Source organism: Oryctolagus cuniculus, chromosome 15 (assembly GCF_051225735.1).
Source record: "Oryctolagus cuniculus isolate XC-2025 breed Fujian yellow rabbit chromosome 15, ASM5122573v1, whole genome shotgun sequence".
Taxonomy (NCBI): Eukaryota; Metazoa; Chordata; class Mammalia; order Lagomorpha; family Leporidae; genus Oryctolagus; species Oryctolagus cuniculus.
Window position 1 is genome coordinate 31132580 of NC_142881.1, and position 26352 is coordinate 31158931.

At 38.8% G+C, this 26352-nt stretch overlaps 1 protein-coding gene across 9 annotated transcripts in view; it reads left to right on the forward strand.

The window, feature by feature from the left end:
• Positions 1-26352, forward strand: part of HPSE2 (heparanase 2 (inactive)) — a 716512-nt gene that overhangs the window by 438342 nt on the left and 251818 nt on the right. For all 9 annotated transcript variants that reach the window (XM_002718623.6, XM_089314560.1, XM_089314564.1 and 6 more), the window contains one exon: positions 22455-22626. In XM_002718623.6, coding sequence (XP_002718669.1) covers positions 22455-22626 — 172 coding nt within the window. The remainder of the gene's footprint in view (positions 1-22454; positions 22627-26352) is intronic.

Sequence of the window (26352 nt, forward strand, 5' to 3'; positions counted from 1 at the left end):
ACCAAAGCAGATTAATTAGCATTTCCCCTTCTCTAATGTGAATGGAAACTTGGATCCTCTTTCTTCTATTTGTTCATATGATACATACAGCTGTTATGGATTCTAGTTTCCCCACTGTGTTGTATAACACTAGGAACTTACTCTTGCAGTCTAACTAGGATTTGGTATCCAAACTCCCTCTTCTCCCCCTGCCCACCATACATTTCCCATTCTCCAGTAATCACCATTCTGTGTTGAGATTGAGTTTTTCTTTAGCTTCCACTTAAGAAAGTGTTTCTAGCTTATTTCACTTAACATGGTATCCTTCTATTCCATCCATTTTGCTGCAAATGATAGGACTTTTTAAGGCTGAATAATATTCTATCAAGTATGTATAACACATTTTCTTTATCCATTCATCCGATGGTGGATACCTTAGTTGATTCCATGTGTTGGTCATTGTGAACTGTGCTGCAGCAATCTTGGTGGAGTAGGTATCTTTTTGATACAATAATTTCTTGTTATTGGAATATATATAACCATCAGTGAGATTGCTGGATCACGTGGAGATTCTTTTCTATTTTTTAAATGAAATCTCCATACTGTTTTCCATAGTTACTTACATTCCCATCTACAGTGTATGACACTTTCATTTTTCCATATGAACTTTGGAATTGTTTTTAATAATTGTTCAAAGAATGACATTGATATTTTGATAGGAATTGCATTCAATCTGGAGATTGCTTTAGACAGTATAGACATTTTAATAATATCCTTCTAATCTTTTTTTGAAAGATTTATTTATTTTACTTGAAAGTCAGAGTTACACAGAGAGAGGAGAGGCAGAGAGAGAGGTCCTCCATCTGCTGATTAACTCCCCAATTGGCCACAATGGCCAGAGCTGCACTGGTCCAAATCCAGGAGCCACAAGCTTCTTCTTAGTCTCCCATGCAGGTGCAGGGGCCAAGGGACTTGGGCCATCTTCTACTGCTTTCTCAGGCAATAGCAGAGAGTTGGATAGGAAGTGGAGCAGCTATGACTCAAACCGGTGCCTATATAGGATGCCGGCACTGCAGGCAGCAGCCTTACCCACTACGCCACAGCGCTGCACCCAATATTCTTCTAATCTAATCACAGGAAAGATCTTTCTATTTTTTTGTGTGTCCTTGATTTCTTTCATAAGTGTTTTATAGTTGCCATTGTAGATATCTTTTACTTCTTTGGTTATATTTATTCCTAAAACTAATTTTGTGGCTATATGAATAGGATTTCTTTCTTGAATTTCCTTTCAGCAAAATCATTATAGTATATAAAATGCTGCCTTTTTTGTGTTTTGATTTTATATCCTATGACTTTACTGAATTGGTTTATCAATTTAAACAGCTTTCTGACAGTGTTTAGGGTTTACCATGTGTAAAATCAGGTCATCTGCTTCCCAAAAAGGATAGTTTGACTTCCGCACTTCCATTTCTTTTCCTAATTGTTCTTGCTAATACTCCCAATACTGTATTGAATAAGAGTGGTGAAAGTGGACATCCTTGTCTTGTTACATATCTAAGGGAAAATGGCTTTCCCCATTCAGTGTGTTTTTGGCAGTGTGTTTGTCATACATAGATTGTATAATTTGAATGTTTCCTTTTTACCTAATTTGTTGAAAGCTTTTTTTTTTTCATATGTGGACGTTGAATCTAATTTGGTCTTTCTGTGTCTGTTGAGATGATCATATGTTGTTTTTTTTTTTTTTTTTAGCACCAAGAAGAAGTCTGTATATAATGAGCATTGTAATCACCATCACAATAACATTCTAACCGGGGTGAGGTGAAACCTCATTGTGCTTTTGATTTGCATTTCCCTGATAGCTAGTGATCCTGAACATTTTTCATGTGTCAGTTGGGCCTTTGAATTTCCTCTTTTGAAAAATGCCTATTTAGGTCCTTGGCCCATCTCTTAAGTGGGTTGTTTGTTTTGTTGTTGTGGAGTTTCTTGATCTCTTTGTAGATTCTGGTTATTAACCCTTTATCTGTAACATAGTTTGCAACTATTTTCTCCCATTCTTAAGGTTGCCTCTTCACTTTCCTGACTGTTTCTTTTGCAGTACAGAAACTTCTCAATTGGATGTAATCCCAGTTGTTAATCCAGGGTCTTTTCCAAGAAGTCTTTTGCTTGTGCCTATATCTTGTAGGGTTTATCTGATGTTCTCTAATAATTTGATGGTGTCAGGTCGTAGATTTAGATCTTTAATCCATGTTGAGTGGATTTTTGTGTAAGGTGTAAGGTAGGGGTCTTGCTTCATGCTTCTGCACGTGGAAATCCAGTTTTCCCAGCACCATTTGTTGAATAGACTGTCCTTGCTGAAGGGATTGGTTTTAGCTCCTTCATCAAATATAAGTTGGTTGTGGATGTTTGGATTGATTTCTGGTGTTTCTATTCTGTTCCATTATTCTATCCATCTGTTTCTGTACCATTACCATGCTGTTTTGATTATAACTGCCTTGTGGTATGTCTTGAAATCTGGTATTGTTATGCCTATGGCTCTGTTTTTGTTGTACAAGATTGCTTTAGCTATTTGAGGTCTCCTATGCCTCCATATGAATTTCAGCATCATTTTTTCCAGATCTGAAAAGAATGTCTGTGGTATTTTGATTGGTATTGCATTGAATCCATAAATTGCTTTTGGGAGAATGGACATTTTGATGATATTCATTCTTCTAACCCATGAACATAGAAGATTTTTCCATTTTTTGGTATCCTCTTCTATTTCCTTCTTTAAAGTTTTGTAATTCTCATTGTAGATATCTTTGACATCCTTGGTTAAGTTTATTCCAAGGTATTTGATTGTTTTTGTAGCTATTGTGAATAGGATTGATCTTAGAAGTTCTTTCTCAGCCATGGCATTGTCTGTGTATACAAATGCTGTTGATTTTTGTGCATTGATTTTATATCCTGCTACTTTGCCAAACTCTTCTATGAGTTCCAATGTCTCTTAGTGGAGTTCTTTAGATCCCCTAAATAAAGAATCATATCATCTGCAAAGAGGGATAGTTTGAGTTCTTCCTTCCCAATTTGTATCCCTTTAATTTCTTTTTCTTGCCTAATAGCTCTGGCTAGAACCTCCGGAACTATATTGAATAGCAGTGGTGAGAGTGGACATCCCTGTCTGGTACTGGATTTCAGTGGAAATGCTTCCAACTTTTCCCCCATTCAATAGGATGCTGGCCATGGGTTTTTCATAAATTGCTTTGATTGTATTGAGGAATGTTCCTTCTGTACCCAATTTGCTTAGAGTTTTCATCATGAAAGGGTGTAGTATTTTATCAAATGCTTTCTCTGCATCTATTGAGATAATTGTATGGTTTTTCTTCTGCAGTTTGTTAATGTGTTGTATCACATTGATTGATTTGCAAACATTGAACCTTCCCTGCATATCAGGGATAAATCCCACTTGATCTGGGTGGATGATCTTTCTGATGTGTTGTTGAATTCTATTGGCCAAAATCTTATTGAGGATTTTTGCGTCTATGTTCATCAGAGAAATTGGTCTGTAAATCTCTTTCTCTGCTGCATCTTTTTCAGTTTTAGGTATTATGGTGATGCTGGCTTCATAGAAAGAATTTGGGAGGACTCCCTCTTTTTCGATTGTTCTGAATAGTTTGAGAAGAATTGGAGTTAGTTTTTTTTTAAGTGTCTGGTAGAATTCAGCAGTGAATCCCTCCGGTCCTGGGCTTTTCTTTGTTGGGAGGGCCTTTGTTACTGCTTCAATTTCTGACTCATTTATGGGTCGGTTTAGGTTTTGTATGTCTTCATGTTTCAATTTAGGTCAGTTGCATGTGTCCAGGAATCTATCCATTTCTGATAGATTTCACAGTTTGTGGCATTCAATAATTTGTGATGACTCTTTTTATTTATGTATCATTTGTTGTTACATTCCCTTTTTCATCTCTGATTTTATTGATTTGGGTCTTCTCTCTCCTTTTTTTAGTTAGTTGGGCCAATGGGGTGTCAATTTTGTTAATTTTTCAACAAACCAGCTCTTCATTTTGCTGATATTTTGTAATGTTTTTTTGGATTCAATTTTGTAAACTCCTTCTCTAATTTTAAATATTTCTCTTCGCCTGCTAGCTTTCAGTTTGTTTTTTCTAGATTCTTGAGATGCATTGATAGCTCATTTACTTGGTGCCTTTCCAGTTTCTTAATGTAGGCACCTATTGCTATAAACTTTCTTCTTGACACTGCTTTTGCTGTATCCCGTAAGTTTTGATATATTGTGTTGTTATCTTCGTTTGCTTCCCGAAAGTTTTTGATTTCTCTTTTGATTTCTTCTATGATCCCTTGTTCATTCAGGAGCATGTTGTTTATTCTCCATGTGTTTACATATGCTCTAGGGATTCCTGAGTTGCTAATTTTCAGCTTCATTCCACAGTGGTCTGAGAAGATGCATGGTATATTTTGATTCTTTTGAATTTTCTGAGATTTGCTTTATGGCCTAATATGTGGTTAATCCTAGAGAAAGTTCCATGCACTGCTGAGAAGAATGTGTATTCTTTAAGTTTAGGATGACTAGTTCTGTAGATATCTATTAGATCCATTTGGTCTATAGTGTCTATTAAATCTGCTGCTTTTGTTGATTTTCTGTCGTGTTGATCTGTCCATAGCTGAAAGTAGAGTATTTAAGTCCCTTAAAACTATTGTATAGGAGTCTAAGTCTCCCTTTAAGACCCTTAACACATCTTTTAAATAGCCCAGTGCCTATAATTAGGTGCATATATGTTTATAATAGTTACATCTTCCTGTTGAATTGACCCTTTAATCATTATATAGTGCCCCCTTTGTCCCTTTTAACAGTTTTTGTGTTAAAGTATATTTTGTCTGATATTAATATGGCTACGCCAGCTTTTTTTTTTTTTTTGTTTCTGTTGGCATGGAATATCTTTTTCCAACCTTTCACTTTCAGTCTGCATGAACCTTTGTTGGAAAGGTGTGTTTCTTGTAAGCAGCAAATAGATGGGTTTTGTTTTTTAATCCATTCAGCCAGTCTGTGTCTTTTAACTTGAGAGTTGAGGCCATTTACCCTCAGTGTGGCTATTGATAAGTAGTGATTTTGCCCTGCCATTTTTCCAAAGATATTTCTAATATATAGTTTGAACTTCCTGTGATCTTTTCTGAGAGGTTTTCTTACTTTACCTTCTTTCATATTGATGACCGTGTTTCTGTGTTTCTGTGTGTAACACACATCTTTTGTGGGGCTGGACGAATGGTGACAAATTCTTACAATTTCTGTTTGCTCTGAGAAGTTTTTTTTAAACTTTTATAATAAATATAAATTTCCAAAGTACAACTTTTGGATTATAGCAGCTTTTTCTCCCCATAATCTCCTTCCAACCCACAACCATCCAGCTCCCTCTCCCATCTCATTCACTGCAGCCGGTGTGCTGTGGCTGATCTGAAGCCAGGATCCAGGAGCCAGGGCCCGAGCATTTGGCCATCCTCCACTGCACTACTGGGCCACAGCAGAGAGCGGGACTAGAACCTGGGGTGCCAGCACTGCAGGTGGAGGATTAGCCTAATGAGCCATGGCACTGACCAAGATTGATTTTCAATTATCTTTATATATAGAAGATCAATTTAGTATATACTAAGTAAAGATTTCAACAGTTTGCACCCACGCAAAGTATAAAGTACTGTTTGAGTACTAGTTATACTGTTAATTCACATAGTACAACACATTAAGGACAGAGATCCTATATGGGGAGTAAGTCCAGTGACTCCTGTTGTTGATTTAACAATTGACACTGTTATTTATGGCATCAGTAATCATCCCAGCCTCTTGTCATGATTTGCCAAGGCTTTGGAAGCCTCTTGAATTCAAAAACTTTGATCTTATTTAGACCAGGTCATAGTCAAAGTGGAAGTTCACGCCTCACTTCAGAGAAAGGTACCTCCTTCTTTGATGGCCCGTTCTTTCCACTGGGATCTCACTCACAGAGAACTTTCATTTAGGTCTTTGTTTTTTTCCAGAGTGTCTTGCCTTACCATGCCTGAAATACTCTTATGGGCTTTTTAGCTGGATCCAAATGCCTTAAGGGCTGATTCTAAGGCCAGAGTGCTATTTAGGACATCTGCCATTCTATGAGTCTGCTGTGTATCCCGCTTCCCATGTTGGATCATTCTCTCCCTTTTTGATTCTGTCAGTTAGTATTAGCAGACACTAGTCTTGTTTGTGTGATCCTTTTGACTCTTAGACCTATCAGTATGATCAACTGTGAACTGAAGTTGATCACTGGGACTAGTGAGATGGCATTGGTACATGCCACCTTGATGGGATTGTACTGGAATCCCCTGGCACGTTTCTAACTCCACCATTTGGGGCAAGTCCGATTGAGCATGTCCCAAATTGTACATCTCCTCTCTCTCTTATTCCCACTCTTATATTTAACAGGGATCACTTTTCAGTTAAATTTAAACACCTAAGAATAATTGTGTGTTAATTACAGAGTTCAACCAATAGTATTAAGTAGAACAAAAAAATACTAAAAGGAAAGAAATAGTAAGCTGTTCCTTGACAATTAGGACAAGGACTGATCAAGTCATTGTTTCTCATAGTGTCAGTTTCACTTCTACAGGTTTCCCTTTAGGTGCTTAGTTAGTTGTCACCAATCAGGGAGAACATATGATATTTATCCCTTTGGGATTGGCTTATTTCACTCAGCATGATGTTTTCCAGATTCCTCCATTTTGTTGCAAATGACTGATTTCATTTTTTTTTTCTGCTGTATAGTATTCTATTGAGTACATTTCCCATAATTTCTTTATCCAGGTCTTTATTTCACCTTCATTCACAAATGAGAGCTTCGCAGGATATAATATTCTGGGATGGCAGTTTTTTTCTCTTAGCACTTGGACTGTACCTCGCCATTCCCTCCTAGCCTGTAGGGTTTCTGCTGTGAGTCTAATTGGAGATCCTCTGAGAGTAATCTGGCATTTCTCTTCTTTAGCGTTAAGGGTGTGCCTAAGGTGACACACCCAGGTTTGGCATGGTAAATCTTCTCTCTCTCTCTCTTTTTTAATCAGAAGGGAAGTAATTCCACTTAGCTGAGTTCTTCTCCTCAGTGGCAATCAGTGCCTGAACACTAGCCCCAGTGGATGTAATATTTGTCTGTTCTGTCCCAAGGACCACACAAAGGATCTGTGCAGTCCTTGGTGTAAGCTCAGATTCCCTTGCAATGTCTCTCACCAGGTAGCCAGGGCCACTTGAGCCAGAGTCCCTGCAGTGTCTCTCACTGGGTAGCCAGGGCTGCCCGCCCAAGCTTGTGGCATCTCCCCTGAGACTGCTCAGAGTCTCAGACACACAGTGAGTTCTCCCACACACCCTCAGTTTTTTTTTTTTTTTTTCTCACAGTTCCAGTTCAGAAGCTCCACACATTCACTAGGTCTTAGTCTCCTGTTATTACTCCCCACCAAAGTCAGGTTTCTCTGCTTGGCTGATTGCCAGGTGCAGCACCAAGCTGGCGCAGCTGTTATGTAAGTCCAAAATGGCGCCTGCTCTGTCAGCTCATATGCCTTTGTAAGGTGACTGGAGAGAGAGAATCGTATCCGTACCATCCCTTTTATTTTCCTCTCCTCTTGTTAGGTGGTGCACTTTCCCCAGAGGGTTCAATCCTCGTTCCCTCTAGGCTCTTCCTGCCACTTTTCCACCAGTGTCTCGGGCTCACTTTCCAGTGCTGGTGCGGAGGCTCTCGGCAGCTGGGGTCTGGAGCTGTGGGCACCCGTGCCCTCCACATAGGTCCACCGTATCCCTCTAATTATGGAAGAGTTTCCTCTGTTGTTTTTTAGCTAACTCTTCCCTGAGACTACACTGTCTCCACTTTTATCCAACTATCTTCTCCTGGGCTAGATCAGTAAGCTCCCTCCCTATTCTGCCATCTTGGAACCGCCCCCGATCATATGGTTTTGTCTTTCATTCTGTTGATGTAATATTGATTGTAAATGTTGAGTCATCCTTGCATCCCTGAAATTAATTCTACTTGATTGTGATGTATAATCTTTTTGATGTAGTGTTGAATTTTGTTTGAGAATTTTTAAATCTATTTTCATCAAGGGTATTGGTCTACAGTTTTGTTTTTATGGTGTACTTTTTCTTTATAAAGGTTTATTTATTTATTTGAAAGTCAGAATTACAGATAGAGTGGGAAAGACAGAGAGAAAGAGAGATCTTCCATCCACTTGTTCACTCCCCAGATTGCCACAACAGCATCGGCTAGACTAAACCATACGCAGAAGCCAGAAGTTTCATCTGAGTCTCCCACATGGGTGCAGGGGCCTAAGCACTTAGGCCATCTTTCACTGCTTTCTCAGGCACATTAGCAGGGAGCTGGGTTAGAAGTGGTGCAGCCAGTACACAAACTGGCATCATTACTTGTTATTAGTCTGTTTTTCTGTAGCTTCTTGATTTGATATTGTTAGGCTGTATGTATCCAGGAATTTATCTGTTTCTTTCAGGTTGTCCAGTTTGTTAGCATATACTTGTCAATAGTAGTTACTTATGATCCTTTTTATCTGTGTAGTATCAGTTGTGACATCTCCTTTTTCATATTTACTTAAGCTTTTTTTTTTCCTTTTTTTCCCCCCTTGGTTAGTCTGGCTATTTATTTATTTAGCTTATATTTTCAAAAACCAGCCTTTCATTTCTTGATCTTTTATAGTTTAAATTTCAATTATTTCTTCTCTAATCCTTATTATTTCTTGCCTCCTTATCATTTGAGGTTTAATTTAGCTTTGCTTTTTTGAGTCCTTGAAATGCATCATCAGGTTGTTTATTTAAAGTCTATATATTTGGCCGGCGCCACGGCTCACTAGGCTAATCCTCCGCCTAGCGGCGCCGGCATACCGGGTTCTAGTCCCGGTTGGGGCGCCGGATTCTGTCCCGGTTGCCCCTCTTCCAGGCCAGCCCTCTGCTGTGGCCAGGGAGTGCAGTGGAGGATGGCCCAGGTGCTTGGACCCTGCACCCCATGGGAGACCAGGAAAAGCACCTGGCTCCTGGCTCCTGCCATCTGATCAGCGCGGTGCGCCGGCCGCAGCGCGCCGGCCGCGGCGGCCATTGGAGGGTGAACCAACGGCAAAAGGAAGACCTTTCTCTCTGTCTCTCTCTCTCACTGTCCACTCTGCCTGTAAAAAAAAAAAAAATAAAAATAAAGTCTATATATTAGTTTTTAAATTTTTATTTGTATAAAGTGAGCATATTTCATTATACTTCCCCTCTACCCTCCCTCCCCCCCCACAATTGTACCCTCATTCCTTTCTTATTTTTTCTTTCAATTTTTGCAATGATATACTTTCAGTTTATTTTATAATCACAAGGTTAACCATCCACCAAATAAAGCATTCAGGAAGTAGTAATCAGAAGTCTATTTTTAATGAGCATGCTCTTATTATAAACTGCCTTCTAATATTGCTTTTAATATATCCCACAGATTTTTTATATATTGTGTTTTCACTTTAATTTATTTAAAAATTTCTTTTTTAATTGTTTTTAAGTGATCCATTGGTTATTCAGGAGGATGTTACTCAAATTTCCATGTAATTTATAAATTTTCTATTGTTCTTGTTGATTTATAGTTTCTTTTGTGACCTAAGAAGGTATATAATTTGATTTCAATTTTTAAAAATTTATAGATACATGAGTTATGACCTAATATATGGTCTATATCAGAAACTGTTCAATGTCCTGATGAGAAGAATGTATATTCTGGAGCTATTAGATGAAATTTTCTGTAAATATCTGTTAGGTACATTTGCTCTATAGTATGGTCCTACTGTAGAGGTGTTGAAGTCTTACACTTTTACTGTGTTGTACTCTATATCTCTGTTTAGATCTTACAATGTTTGCTTTATATATTTGGGCAGTCTTTTGTTGGGTACATGTGTATTTATAATTGTTATAGCTTTTTGCTGAATCAATCCTCTTATCAATATATAATGTCCTTTTTGTCTCTTTTCATGGTTTTTGATTTTAACTTTGCCTACCTGATATGAGTATAATGACTGCCACATGTGTTTGTTTGCATTTGCCTGGTATAGCTTTTTCCAATCCCTCACTTTCAGTCTGTGTATATTTATTCCTGTGAAGTGAGTTTCTTGTAGCCAGAATTTAGCTGGGTCTTGTTTTTTGTCCATTCAGTCAACCTACAATTTTTGATTGGAGAATTTAATTCATTTACATTCAAGGTTAATATTGATGAGCTAACTCTTATCATTTTATTAATTGCTTACTGTTGTTTTATATGTTATGCTTCTTTATGCTTCTTTTTGATGATAGCTATCCAATAGGTTTGAAATAGTATCTTAATATGGATATAAGTTGTATTTCCTTAGTAACTAAAGATGGTGAGCATTTTTCATGTGTTTATTAGCCATTTGTACATCTTCTTTGGTAGAATGTCAACTCAGATCTTTTGACTCTTTACATTGATTATTTATCTTATTAAATTGTAAGAATATTTATTTTGCATATACTTTTTAAAGTCAAATATGATTCGCAGGCTGGCGCCACGGGTCACTAGGCTAATTCTCCACCTGTGGCGCCGGCACCCTGGGTTCTAGTCCCAGTGGGGGCACCGGATTCTGTCCCGGTTGCTCCTCTTCTAGTCCAGCTCAACTGTGGCCCAGGAGTGCAGTGGAGGATGGCCCAAGTGCTTGGGCCGTGCACCCGCATGGGAGACCAGGAGGAAGCAGCTGGCTCCTGGCTTTGGATCGGCGCAGCGCACCGGCCGCAACACACTGGCCGTAACAGCCATTTGGAGGGTGAACCAACAGAAAAAGGAAGACCTTTCTCTCTGTCTCTCTCTCTCACTGTCTAACTTTGCCTGTCCAAAAAAAAAAAAAAAGAATATGATTTGCAATTGGTTTCTCCATCTATAACTCACATTTTCATTCAATTTAATGAATTTTTTAAAATGTAAAACTTTTGAATTTTAATGTAATTCAATGTTTTAAGTTTTTATTTTATGGGTCATGCTTTTATTGTTATATCTTTACCTAAACCAAGGTCATAAAATATTTTTCCATCTATTCTAAAAGGGTTACAGTTTTTCTATTAGATTTGGGCATAAATGCATTAGGAGTTAATTTTTGTGTACAATATGAAGACTCTTAATTCATTTTCGTATATGGATGTTGAATTTCCCATAACTAGTTATTTAAAAGACTATTCTATTCCCAGTTAAATTATCTTGGTATCTTTATCAAAAATCAATAGTCTATAATTTTTTTCAAAGATTTATTTATTTATTTGAAAGGCAGAGTTACAGAGAGGCAGAGGCAAAGAGAGAGAGGTCTTCCATCTGCTGATTCATTCCCCAGATTGCCACAATAGCCAAAGCTGCGCCAATCCGAAGCCAAGAGCCAGAAGTTTCCTCCGGGTCTCCCACCCAGATGCAGGGGGCCATCTTCCACTGCTTTCCCAGGCCATAGCAGAGAGCTGGATTGGAAGTGGATCAGTCAAGACTCAAACCAGTGCCCATATGGGGTGCCGGCACTGCAGGCGGAGGCTTTACCCGCTATGACACAGTGCCTGCCCCCGTAAGTGGGTTTAATTCTAGAGTCTTAATTCTGTTCCACTTATTTGAATATCTTTCCTTATGCTAAGACTACTACAGTTTTTTTTTCTTAAGATTTATTTATTTATTTGAAAGGCAGAGTTACACAGAGAAGCAGAGAGAGAGAGAGAGAGAGAGAGGTCTTCCATCCACTGGTTCACTCCTCAATTGGCCACTACCGCCGGAGCTGCCCCGATCTGAAGCCAGGAGCCAGGAGCCAGGAGCCAGGAGCCAGGAGCCAGGAGCCAGGAGCTTCTTCTGGGTCTCCCACATGGGTGCAGGGGCCCAAGGACTTGGGCCATCTTCTACTGCTTTCCCAAGCCATAGCAGAGAGCAAGATCACTCATATGGGATGCCGGCATTGCAGGTGACAGCTTTACCTGCTACACCATAGCGCCAGCCTCATGATTACTATAGTTTTTTTGTTGTTATTGTTTTTTGGTTTTTGGTTTTTTGGGGTTTTTTTTGACAGGCAGTTAGACAGTGAAAAAGAGAGAGACAGCGAGAAAGGTCTTCCTTCCATTGGTTCACCCCCCAAATGGCCACTACGGCTGGTGCGCTGCACCAATCCAAAGTCAGGAGCCAGTTGCTTCTCCTGGTCTCCCATGCGGGTTCAGGGCCCAAGCACTTGCGCCATCCTCCACTGCATTCCCGGGCCACAGCAGAGAGCTGGACTGGAAGAGGGGCAACCGGGACAGAATCCGGCACCCCAACCAGAACTAGAACCTGGGGTGCCAGTGCCGCAGGTGGAGGATTAGCCTAGTGAGCCGCAGTGCCAGCCTATAGTTTTGTTTTTTTTTTTTTAACTTTTATTTAATGAATATAAATTTCCAAAGTACAGCTTATGGATTACAATGGCTTCCCCCCCATAACGTCCCTCCCACCCGCAACCCTCCCCTTTCCCACTCCCTCTCCCCTTCCATTCACATCAAGATTCATTTTCGTTTCTCTTTATATACAGAAGATCAGTTTAGCATACATTAAGTAAAGATTTCAACAGTTTGCTCCCACACAGAAACATAAAGTGAAAAATACTGTTTGAGTACTAGTTATAGCATTAAATCTCAATGTACAGCACACTAAGGACAAAGATCCTACATGAGGAGTTAGTGCACAGTGACTCCTGTTGTTGACTTAACAAATTGACACTCTTGTTTATGGCATCAGTAATTATTCTAGGCTCTTGTCATGAGCTGCCAAGGCTATGGAAGCCCCCTGAGTTTACTGACTCTGATCATATTTAGACAAGGCCATGGTCCAAGTGGAAGTTCTCTCCTCCCTTCAGAGAAAGGTACCTCCTTCTTTGATGATCCATTCTTTCCACTGGGATCTCACTCGCGGAGATCTTTCATTTAGTTTTTTTTTTTTTTCCCCCAGAGTGTCTTGTCTTTCCATGCCTGAAATACTCTCATGGGCATTTCAGCCAGACCTGCATGCCTTAAGGGCTGATTCTGAGGCCAGAGTGCTATTTAGGACATCTGCCATTCTATGGGTCTGCTGTGTATCTCACTCCCCATGTTGGATCATTCTCTCCCTTTCTATCAGTTTTTTTTTTTTTTAAGATTTATATATTTATTTTCAAAGTCAGAGTTACGGAGAGAGGGAGAGGGAGAAAAAAAGGAAAAGGGGAGGAGGGTGAAGAGAGAGAGAATTTCCACCCATTGGTTCATGCCCCACATGCTGTAACAGCCAGTACTGGGCCAAGCTGAAGCCAGGAAAGCGAGGAACATCATCTGGGTCTCCCGCATGGATGACAGGGACCAAACACTTGGACCATCTTGGGCTGCCTCTCCCAGATGATTGGCAGAAAGCTAGATTTGTAAGTGGAGCAGCCCATGACAGGAACCCACAGCACCTGAGATTCTGGCTTTACCCATTACATCACAATGTTGGCCTCGACTATACTGACTTAATCATATTAACTTTACAATGAATGTTGAAGTTGGGATATGTAAGTCCTCCAACTTTGTTCTTCAGAATTGTTCTGGCTATCCTGGGTGTTTTCATTCTACGTAAATATTAGGATCAGCTTGTTAATTTCATCAATAAAGCTTACTGGGATTTTAATATAGACAAATTGAATCTATAAATCAATTGGAGAGAATTAACATTTTAACAGTGTTGAATCCTCCTATCCATGAGTATAAATTATCTTCCTATATATTTAATTTTTAATTTATCTCAGCATGTTTTGAAGTTTTCTGCATACAAATCTTGCACATCTTGTATTAAACTTGTTCTTAAGTATTTTATTTTTTACTTTAATGGAGTTATTTTCTTAATCTCATTTCATATTGTATATTATTAGTATTTAAAAATGCAGTCTATATTATAAGCTGATCTTGTATCCTCCAACCTTACTGAAATTTTTTTTATAATTTTATGCTTTTCTTTTTTTTCCCCCATATTGTTTGATCCTTGGGGTATTCTGTATATAGGATCATGTTGTCTGGTAATTTTCTTTTTCTTGACTCATTTCCCTAGCTCATAGCTCCAGTACCATATAGGTGACAAGAGCCCACATCTTTGCTTTTATTCCCAATATTAGGGGAATGGTATTTCACCATTAAGTAGGATGTTAGCTGTAGGTATTTCCTGGATGCATTAACTGAGTTGAAGAGGTTACCTTACATTCTTAGTTACTGAGAGGAATGGGTGTTGGATTTTTGTCAAGTGATTTTTTTATATCTGTTGAAATGATAATGTGTTTTTTTCAATTAATATGATAATTTACATTATCTTGGTTTTGGTATTAAGTCAACTTTGCGGCCGGCACCGCGGCTCACCAGGCTAATCCTCCACCTAGTGGCGCCGGCACCCCGGGTTCTAGTCCTAGTCAGGGCACCGGATTCTGTCCCAGTGGCTCCTCTTCCAGGCCAGCTCTCTGCTGTGGCCCCGAAAGGCAATGGAGGATGGCCCAAGTGCTTGGGCCCTGCACCCGCATGGGAGACCAGGAGAGGCACCTGGCTCCTGGCTTCGGATCAGTGCGCAGCCCTGGCCGCAGCGCACCAGCTGCAGCGGCCATTGTGGGGTGAACCAACGGCAAAAGGAAGACCTTTCTCTCTGTCTCTCCCTCTCTCACTGTCCACTCTGCCTGTCAAAAAAAAAAAAAAAAAAGTCAACTTTGCATTCCTGGCATAAACCATACTTGGTCATAGTAAGTATTCCTTTTTATGTGTTGCTGTACTCCCATTTGCAAATACGTTGTTGGGGAGTTTTGCAACTATATATGAGGCATATTCAGCCATAGTTTTTTTTATGATGCCTTTGACTTTGGTATCACAGGAACATTGGCCTCATGAAATGATTTGGGAAGTGCTCCTTTTTCCTCCATTTTCTGGAAGTGTGCAAAGGATTGGAATTTCTTTTTTTTAAAACTTTTATTTAATGAATATAAATTTCCAAAGTACAGCTTATGGATTACAATGGCTTCCCCCCCATAACGTCCCTCCCACCCGCAACCCTCCCCTTTCCCACTCCCTCTCCCCTTCCATTCACATCAAGATTCATTTTCGTTTCTCTTTATATACAGAAGATCAGTTTAGCATACATTAAGCAAAGATTTCAACAGTTTGCTCCCACACAGAAACATAAAGTGAAAAATACTGTTTGAGTACTAGTTATAGCATTAAATCTCAATGTACAGCACACTAAGGACAAAGATCCTACATGAGGAGTAAGTGCACAGTGACTCCTGTTGTTGACTTAACAAATTGACACTCTTGTTTATGGCATCAGTAATCACCCTAGGCTCTTGTCATGAGCTGCCAAGGCTATGGAAGCCCCCTGAGTTTACTGACTCTGATCATATTTAGACAAGGCCATGGTCCAAGTGGAAGTTCTCTCCTCCCTTCAGAGAAAGGTACCTCCTTCTTTGATGACCCGTTCTTTCCACTGGGATCTCACTCACAGAGATCTTTCTTTTAGGTTATTTTTTTTTCCCCAGAGTGTCTTGGCTTTCCATGCCTGAAATACTCTCATGGGCTTTTCAGCCGGATCCGCATGCCCTAAGGGCTGATTCTGAGGCCAGAGTGCTGTTTAGGGCATCTGCCATTCTATGAGTCTGTTGTGTATCTCACTTCCCATGTAGGATCGTTCTCTCCCTTTTTTATTCTATCAGCTAGTATTGCAGACACTATTCTTGTTTATGTGATCCCTTTGTTTCTTAGTCCTATCATTATGATCAATTGTGAACAGAAATTGATCACTGGGACTAGTGAGATGGCATTGGTACATGCCACCTTGATGGGATTGAATTGGAATCCCCTGGTATGTTTCTAACTCTACCGTTTGAGGTAAGTCAGCTTGAGCATGTCCCGAATTGCACATCTCTTACCTCTCTTATTCCCACTCTTTGTATTTTTTTTATTTTTTTATTTTTTTAACTTTTATTTAATAAATATAAATTTCCAAAGTACAGCTTTTGGATTATAGCAGCTTTTTCTCCCCATAACCTCCCTCCCACCCACAACCATCCCATCTCCCGCTCCCTCTCCCATCCCATTCACATCAAAATTCATTTTTAATTATCTTTATATACAAAAGATCAATTTAGTATATACTAAGTAAGGTTTTCAACAGTTTGCACCCACACAGAAACACAAAGTGTAAAGTACTGTTTGAGTATTAGTTATACCGCTAATTCACATAGTACAACACATTAAGGACAGAGATCCTACATGGGGAGTAGATGCACAGTGACTCCTGTTGTTGATTTAACAATTGACACTCTTATTTATGGCGTCAGTAATCACCCGAGGCTCCAACGCCGATCTTATTTAGACAATGTCATAGTCAAAGTGGAAGTTCTTTCAAGTATCATTTCCGAAATGAAAAGACTTGAAAGTCATTACTCTCCTCATTACAACAATAATAAGCTAAACAAAACAAATATCAACAGCTTCTCATGGCACACTAAGGAGTTGCAGTTACAATGCAATGAGCACCCAGGAATCATCACAGGTCGTAAAGCTGGAATCACAGCTGGGACCCTGGCTGAAGCACTTAGAGGGTAACTTTGTGTGAAGGCAATTTTACTCAGTGGCTGGGGGCCATTCCTACCATGAATGGGAAACTCCCAGGCAACATGGACTTAGGGATCCAATACTTTGCTTTATCTTGAGGAATCCCACCAACTTTTCACAGTAGAGGGCTTAGAAACATCATTTATTAGCTATGACAGGGAAGAGGAACAGTAACCATTGTGAAATAGGATGAAAACCATCTTCTTATTTAAAGGCTTAAATGTGAATCGTTTAAATATATTCATTAAAAGATAAAGATTGACAAAGTGAGTATAATAACAATATTCGGCTACCTCTTGTCTTTTGGACATTCACTAAATATACTGATTCAGACAAGTTCAAATAAAGCGATAGCAAAAGATATGTTAAAACTAATTGAAAGAAAGCTGGAGGTACTACACTAATTTCAGATAAATGGAATTCAGAACAAGGAAAATTATCAGAGACAAACAGGAAGATTACTTAATGATTAGGCAGCCGTTGCTTTAAAACCTAGCAAATTTGTGTATACACCTAAATTCAGAACTGCAAAATACACTTCAAAAACCTACAGAATGAGGGTGGCATTCTGGCAAAGCAGGGTACGCCACTGCTTGGGACACCTGTATTCCATTTTGGAGTGCTGTTTGGAATTCTAGATGCTCCCCTCTCAATCCATCTCTCTGTCTTTCTGCTGCATGGTTGACCAGGATGGAATTCCTGGCTTAAGCCTGCCCAGCTCCAGGTATTGCAGCCATTTCAAGTGTGAAACAGTGAATGGAAGATCTCTCTCTCTTTCTGTCTCTCTCTCTCTTTCTCTCTCTCTCTCTTGCACGTGCGCGTGTGCTCTCTCTGTCTCTCCCCACTCCTGCTCTACCCAGGAATTTCTTTAAATATTTGCTAAATTTAACAATTAATCCATTTGGGTCTGGGCTTTCTTTGTGAAAGACTTTTATTTACTAAATAAGCGTCTTTTCTTGTTAAATGTCTATTCAGATTTTCTATTTCTTTCTTCAAGCCAATTATAGTGATTTGTCTGTCTTGGAAATTTTCCATTTCACGTCAGTCATCTGAATTATTAGCATAAGGTTGTTCATAATAGTTCCTTATCAATTTAATTATTATGGTGTTCCCTCATATTCCCAATTTTGCCAATCCGTGGATTGTTTCCTTTTTTTCTTGGCCTATCTAACTATATGGATGTCACTTGTTGGTGTTTTGAAAAAACCTACTTATGCTTTCATTGATTGATTTTTCTGCCATTGATTTCCACTACTCTATTTTTTATTATTTCTTTCCTTCTTCTTGTTTTGGTTTTAGTTTTTCATACTTTCCTCATTTCTTAAGATAGAATATTAGGTTATTGATTTGAGATCATTCTTCCTTTCTTTTTATTTTTAAAAAAGTTATTTATTTGAAAGTCAGAGTTAGAGAAAAGCAGAGACAGAGAGAGAGATCCATCTGCTGGTTCATTCAACAGATGGCCACAGTGGCCAGGCCAAAGCCAGGAACCGGGAGCTTCTTCTAGGGATCTCCCTCATGGGGGCATAGACCCAAGGACTTGGGCCATCTGCTGCTGCTAATTAGCAGGGAGCTGCATTTGAAGTAGAGTAGCTAGACATGAACTGGCACCCTTTGGGATGCCAGCATCACAGACGGCAGCTTAAACCTATGCCACAACGCCAGCCCTGAGTTCATTCTTCATTTCTAATACAGGAGTATTATAAATTTTCTCCTAAGTATTGTTTATGCTTCATCTCATTTTTTCTCATATATTGTAATTTCATTGATATTCTAAGTATTTTCTAATTTTTCTATAATTTCTTTTTTGACCTATGGATTATTTTTCAGTTTCCAAATATTTATGGACTTCCAAAATTTCTGTTGTTGAATTCTAGTACAATTCCATTATGGTCATGGCATATACATGACCTGATTTTAATCCCTTTGTATTTATAAGACTTGTTTTATGGCCTAGCATATGGTCTGTACTGAAAGATATACTCTGTACCCTAGCAAACAAAAAAAGGCATATCCTGCTGTTTTGGGGTGGAGCTTTCTGTGGATGTCAGTTAAGTCAGGGTAGCTAATAATGTTAGTATTCTATATCCTTTCTGTTTTTCTGTTCAGTTGTTTTTATTTAATATTGAGAAGTGATATTGAAGTATCCTTCTATTATTGTTGATTTTTCTCTTTTTATCAACTTTGACCCATGCATTTTGGTGTTTTTCTTAGGTTTGCATTTGTTTATAATTGTTATTTCTTCTTGATAAATTGAGGCCTTTGTTCTCATTATAAATGCCTTTTTATCATTATAAAATGTCCCGCATTTTTTACTTTTTTTCCTTAGAGTTTATTTTACCTAACATCAGTACAGTTATTCCTGCTTTTTTAAAGTTACTGTTTGCTTGGTGTATCTTTCTTCATCTTTTTACTTTCAACACATTTGTGTCTTTCTTTTTTTTTAATTTATTTGACAGGTAGAGTTGTAGACAGTGAGAGAGAGAGACAGAGAGTAAGGTCTTCCTTCCGTTGGTTCACTCCCCAAATGACCGCCATGGCCGGCACACTGCGCCGATCCAAAGCCACAAGCCCGGTGCTTCCTCCTGGTCTCCCACATAGGTGCAGGGACCCAAGCACTTGGGTCATTCTCCACCGCCTTCCTGGGCCACAGCAGAGAGCTGGAAGAGGAGCAACCAGGAATAGAACCCGCCGCCCATATGGGATGCCAGCGCCACAGGCGGAGGATTAACCAAGTGAGCCACGATGCCAGCCCCACATTTGTGTCTTTCAATTTAAAATATGTCTCCCTATTTAGATTTTTAAAATTCACTGTGACACTTTCTGCTATTTTATAATGTTTAATACATTGATATTTAATTGTTGATATGGTTGAATTTACATATGCTATTTTTCCATAAATGGATAAATAAATGGAAATAAATTTCCATCTATTTCATATAATTTTTCTTCCTCTATTTTTTACTGGCTTTTTATGCAGAAGAAATACTGCCTAAGGCACTGTTTTCATTTTTTGGCTTTATGAACTTTTAGTAATTTCTTATATGACATCTTAATTCATCACAATTTAGAGTAACAATATCTTAAACCCAGTTTAATATAAAAATTTTGCCTCTACATAATTTCCCTTCCCCTTTCTCTGTGCCATTATTATTCTAAACATTACATCTTACATGTTAGAAAATCAACAATACAGTTTTTCATGCAGTTTAATGTTTTTGTTTCATGCATGGGTCTTTTAAATCAAGTAAACAAAAGGTAATGAATAATTTTATATTCATATATACCTTTGTAATTACCACTACTGATGTTTTATATTTCATTGTGTTGCTTTGAGTTGCTGTATGGTATCATTTCCTTTCAATGTGAAGGAATTACACCCATATTTCTTAAAAAGCAGGTGCATTCATAATGATCTCTCTCTCTTCGGTGCTTTTCTTGGAATATCTACATCGTTTCATTACTTTTGAAGGATATTTTGCTGCTTTTAAAATTCTTGGTTAACACTTTATTTTCTTTCAACATTATTATCTACTGACTTTAATTGTGTCAGATAAAAATTCAACTGTTGGGGCTGGCGCCATGGTTCGCTGTGGTGCCGGCATCCCATATGGGCGCTGGGTTCTAGTCCCAGTTGCTCCTCTTCCAGTCCAGCTCTCTGCTGTGGCCCGGGAGGGCAGTGGAGGATGGCCCAAGTGCTTGGGCCCCTGCACCTATGTGGGAGACCAGGAGGAAGCACCTGGCTCCTGGATTTAGATCGGCGCAGCGCACCGGCCATGGCGGTCATTTGGGGGGTGAACCAATGGAAGGAAAACCTTTCCCTCTGTCTCTCTCTCTCTCTTTCTCTCTCTCACTGTCTAACTCTATCTGTCAAAAAAAAAAATTCAACTGTTAATCATATTATGTTCTTCCATATGTGATGAATCATTTCCATTCAAAATTTCCATTTGACTATTTAAAGTTTTTCTATTTCTTTATATTACTATTTGATTAATCAATAACATTATACTGTCCCTTAATTCTTTATTATTCTCTTTAGTTCTTTGAACATATTCTTTTTTAATAGATGTATTTATTTATTTGAGAGGTAGAGTTACAAACAGTGAGAGGGAGGGACAGAGAGAGAGGTCTTCCATCTGCTGGTTCACTCCCAAATGGCCACAATGGCCAGAGCTGGGCCTATCCAAAGCCAGGAACAGGGAGCTTCTTCCATGTCTCCTGTGTGGGTGCAGGGGCCCAAGCGCCTGGGCCATCATCTACTGCTTTCCAAGGCCTTAGCAGAGAGCTGGATCAGAAGAGGAGCAGCCGGGACTAGAACCAACGCCCAGATATGATGTTGGTGCCACAGGCAGAGGATTAAACCACCGTGCCACAGCACCAGCCCTGGAACATATTCTAATAGCAGTGTTGAGTTCCTTTTTTTGCCAAGTCTAACAATAATTAGTCCCTCTAAGAGAATTTCTATTGATTACCTGTTTGCTTGTTTTTTATTGTATATGAGTCATACATATTTCTATGCATGCCTCATAATTTTTGTTGAAAAGTATGCGTGTTAGATAATACACTGGGGAAACTGAATTCTGAATCCATTGCTGCGGAGGTTGTTATTGTTACATCTTATTTGTTTGTTTAGTGAACTATCTGAAATAATTATGAAGAGTCTGTCTGCTTTGCATTGTGTAGCTACTGATATTGCCTAAGCTTTTTCTTGTTTATTTGTTTTTCTCATTTAAAAAATTGAAGGCTAGCCTCCCAGGGGTTTGCCTTTGAGTCAGTATAAGTTAATGGTAAGCCAATGATTGACCAGAGGTTGTACTTAATTTCCTTGAGCCAGTAGGGCTTCTGTCTTTTGTCAGTCAATATATTTGTGGGTTGGGGAACACATTCAATATTTAGGCCATTTTCCAATCTGGCTGGCTTCTACTTTCAGATATGCCTTCTCATGTCTCCTCTGTGAGTGTCCTAGTTCACATTCATCTGGGAATGTGTGGTGAACTGGAATCCTGTTTAGTCTCTCCTAAGCATTGTTGCTTTCCATATTAAAGTAGTACAGTGAGCTTATCAAGACTCATTGTAGCTGTCTTATTCCCCAAATCTCCCTGTTAAATTTCTTACAAGTTTATTAGTCTCTGTCTTTCCAGTTCCCGTTTCACAAAGTCAAACTGTCTAAGTCGTTGGCCTTCACTAAGGAAATGGAATCCATTCCAAATCTACTGCCCTCTCCAGCTGTAGAAATAATGACTCAGCATTTTCTCTGCCCTCTACAGAACTACCATGTTAATGGAAGCAAGGGATGAGTATTTTGCTCAAAATTGTTCACTCCACTTCTGGTGACTGCCAGAAATCCTTATTATAGCAGAATCTCTGCAGTTTTTGTCTCCATCATCACATGGATTTCTGTGTGCCTGTATATCTGATCTTCCTTCTCCTTTATGTTATAAAGGCAGCAGCCATTGGATTTAGGGCCCACTCTAATCCATGGCCTCATCTTAATTAATTACATATTCAAAAAACCTATTTCCAAATAAGGCCACACTCTGAAGTTATGCTAGACATAAATTTGGAGTAATACTGTGCAATCCAGTACATCATTATGAACTGAAAATCAGTATGGTCTGTTTTGTGTAATAAGTGGTATTTTATAAAGATTAGTTTTAAAATGGATAAAGAGGAAAATTAGGCATTACTAATTTGACCTTTTGGTTGGGATGGTTCTTCAAGTTAGGATAACTCACTGGCTTGTTATTGTTGTTATTTTGTACAAGCTGTTAAGAAAAAGGCAGTGAGATCTGTGGACAAGAAAGGGTTGGCAGGGCATCATCCCTCTCAACTCTACCTTACATATCTGTTTTTAATCTAGAGCCAAATAACTATCGGAGCATGCATGGCCGAGCAGTAAATGGCAGCCAATTGGGAAAGGATTACATCCAGCTGAAGAGTCTGCTGCAGCCCATCCGGATTTACTCCAGAGCCAGCTTGTATGGCCCTAATATTGGGCGGCCCAGGAAGAATGTCATTGCTCTCCTAGATGGGTGAGTGAGATTATGTAACTGAATATTATATTGCTCATTAAAAGTAGTGAACTAATGTATCTGTATTTTTTCCTCGTCATTTTCAGTCTTTGGAATTAAGAAGGGTTTTTTTCCCCCTCTCTAAATCAAGAATTCTCCATCAAATAGTGGAAGAACGTACCTCTCCAGGTCTTTCGGAGTCACCAGAGGGTAGTGGGATGGAGTAGAGAGATCACAATGTGTAGAATAGGTTTGAAAAAGAAGCATTGTTTAAAAAACAACATATAATGTTACACTTAATAGAATCATTGCATATTTTTTAAAAAGAAAAAAGTACTCTATTTTCATGACGTCTTACTGAAAGTAAAGATTAAAAAATCTTGTCCAACAAGCTAAACTAAAAATTTAAGAAACTAGGGCTGGCAGTGTGGCATGGTGAGTAAAACTATCACCTGTGATGCTGGCATCCCATATGGGCACCTGCTTGAGGGCGGCTGCTCCTCTTCCAATCCAGCTTCTTGCTAATGGCCTGGGAAATCAGCAGAGGGGTGGCCCAAGTCCCTAGGCCCCTGGCCATACACATGGAAGACCCAAATGAAGCTTACGGCTTCAGCCTGGCCCAACTGGCCCAACCCAGCCTATGGGGAGTAAATCTGTGGATAGAAAATCTCTCTCTCACACACACACACTCTCTCTCTCTAATTCTTTCAAATAAATAAATAAACCTTTAAAAATTTTTGAGAGGGGCTGGCACTGTTGTGCAGCGGGTTAACGCCCTGGCCTGAAGCGCCAGCATCCCATATGGGCGCTGGTTTTTGAGTCCCAGCTGCTCCACTTCCCATCCGGCTCTTTACTGTGGTCTGGGATAGCAGTGCAAGATGGCCCAAGTCCTTGGGTCCCTGTACCCATGTGGGAGACCCGGAGGAAGCTCCGGGCTTCAGATCGGCACAGCTCCAGCCATTGCAGCCATCTGGGGAGTGAACCATCTGATGGAAAACACCTCTCTCTCTCTCAATCTCTCTCTCTCTCTCAATCTCTCTCAATCTCTCTCTCCCTTTCCCCTCCCCTCCGCTTCTCCCTCCCCTCCCCTTCCACCTCCTCTTCCCCCTCCCCCTTCTCTTCCCCCTCCCCCTCCCCTCCCCCTCCCCCTCCCCCTCCCTCTCCTTCTCCCTCTCCTCTCTGTAACTCTGATTCTCAAGAAAAATAAATCTTTAAAAAAATTTTTTTGAGATACCACAGATATGTGTAGGGTAAAGTACAACTGAACTGGTAAATATATGATCAACTATTCTGAAGAATTGCTACCACTTGATTTATGAGAGTAGCTCAAAATTTGTGAAAAATGTAAATAAAAGATAAGTTTATTTGGTACAAAAATATTTGAAACCCATGCATAGTTTTTTCATAATATGAATTTCCCATGAACTTTATGAAGACTTCTTGTATACCTGGATTTCAAAAATTTTTGTGCCAAAATAAACTTACCTTTTACTTCCATTTTTCATGACTTTTTGCTGTTTCCTCATATACTGAATCTCAAAATCATTTTTAAAGTATTGGTATGGACATGGCACTATGTGAAATGCTTTCTGCCTCAGTCCTGCTGGTTAATCAGGCTCAAACTGAAAATTGAGACATCCAGGTACCCAATTAAGCAGGGTCAGAGGAAATCATTGACCATGAATGCATTGCTAGTAAAGAGGATGAATCAAGGTCCAAAGAGCCATGGTGATGTGAGGAAGGATGAAGATAGAATCCAAGGCCTCAAACGGAGATGGATCCAGAGCAGGAAGGGTAGAAACAATGAGACTGGGAGATTTGAGAGTTAATCTGGAACACATATCCTGTGCATGAAAGTGCACACTTTTGTGTGGTACCTTGTCATAGTAATAGGAATAGGTATGCTAATTGTCATATAGTAGGATTAGGTATGGTAATTCGTTGTCATAGGAATAGGTATAGTAATTCTGAAAATTCAAAGATGAATAAAATATTTTTTGGTGAAATGCACAGATCAAATGAAGTTAGAGAAATACTATATAAGTGTAAATAGACATATGGAGAGAGGAACCTGTCAGCTGAATGAACCATATGGCTTGGTAGCCCTTGGTAACTCTCCTCCCTTTTCTGGTTACTTATTCTTATGAACATAGCCAAGGTTTGAGAAAGCAGAATGATTTACATGGTAACAACATTAACCTGAAATTTAATTTTAGATGTTTTTCTCTCTATAAAATGTTGTTGCACTCTTACTTCAATTCCTGTTCTTCCCCTGCCCTTCTCTTTTATCCTTTTTCCTCTCAGACTAATTTCCCTTTTGCTGTGGAACTTGGTCCCTATTCACAAATGCAAATGTGGGCTTTACTTTTCATACTTTAATTGAACATTGAATTATTGTGTGTATATGTGGGGAGGAGGATAGTGGATGAAGACATTGCTTTCATTTTGTCTCTTATGGGATAAGGACCACATATATAGAACTTTGCTTTTTCATTCAGTGGCTATTTATTGACCAGTTCCATTTACTTGGCATTTTGCTAGATTTTGCAGACACAGTATCCACCTAAAGAAGACCAAAGACTGGTCAAAAGACAAACATCAACCCAACAGTTACAAAATCCTTTGATAAGAATGTAATTGTTGCATACATTTGAGGCACAGTGGCTATAGATATGTATTTACCTTTAATAAAAGTACAGTCTTATTCTGATGTATTAACATGTACCACATATAAATATTTGCCAACACGAAGTACAGATTGCAAAGGGTCATACTGAGATATAATAAAACCATTTTCATTTTCATTTAATAAAAAGAATATATCCAGAACATTTTTCTAGTGTTACATGCTAGAGAGCCTTATCATATCCTCATAGTTCTATTTGCAACGTAGGTTGTAAATCACTTACATCCTGAGCCCTGTAAATTTTTTTTTTATTTAAAAGAATTGAATAACACTAGATTCTTGGATACATGTATAGAACTTTACTCACTTTTTGTAGATATATTATCAAGCAAAGCTAACAACTCCATTGTTTAAGTCCACATAAATTTCTTTTGGATTATCATTTTTTCCTTAATCATTCAATTTTTATATTCTCATAAGACACATAATGTCCTCTTGGTGGCATGGCATTAATTCATTCATTCATCTGTAAACATGTCTCATGAGTAACTACAGTACACCAGGTACCGTGTAAGGAACTGGGAATATAATAAACAACAACAACAAATAGAAAGATATTTGTTTAGCTCTCATGGATTATTCATTATGGTAGGGGAGACATGGACATTAATCAACTAAATTTAAAACCAAAACAATATCAAGAAGAGATATATTATGCTATGAATGACTATAAGGGCTGGGCTTTGATTGACTTAGGGAAGTCATGGAAGGGTTCTCTAAAGTAGTGACACATTTGTGAGAGAAAGGTGTTTAAGACTTAATCTAAAGTTTAATCTAGGAGTTAAGTAGACAAAATGAGAAGTGAATTGTGTCAATATTCTTGGCAAAGAGAAAAGTGTATACAAAGGCTCCTAAGATGAAAAAGGAGATTAAATTGGCTAGAGAACAGTATAGTAGATAATTAAGTAGGAGTCATGTTATATATCAGATTGGAGATATAATAAAGGGCTTACAATTTCTTCTAAGTGCTTTCATGAAGATATTGGATTTTTTTTAACTAGGGAAGGGAATCTGTTTTTCATAAAAGTATGTTGTATCAATTCTGGGAAATTGATTGGAAA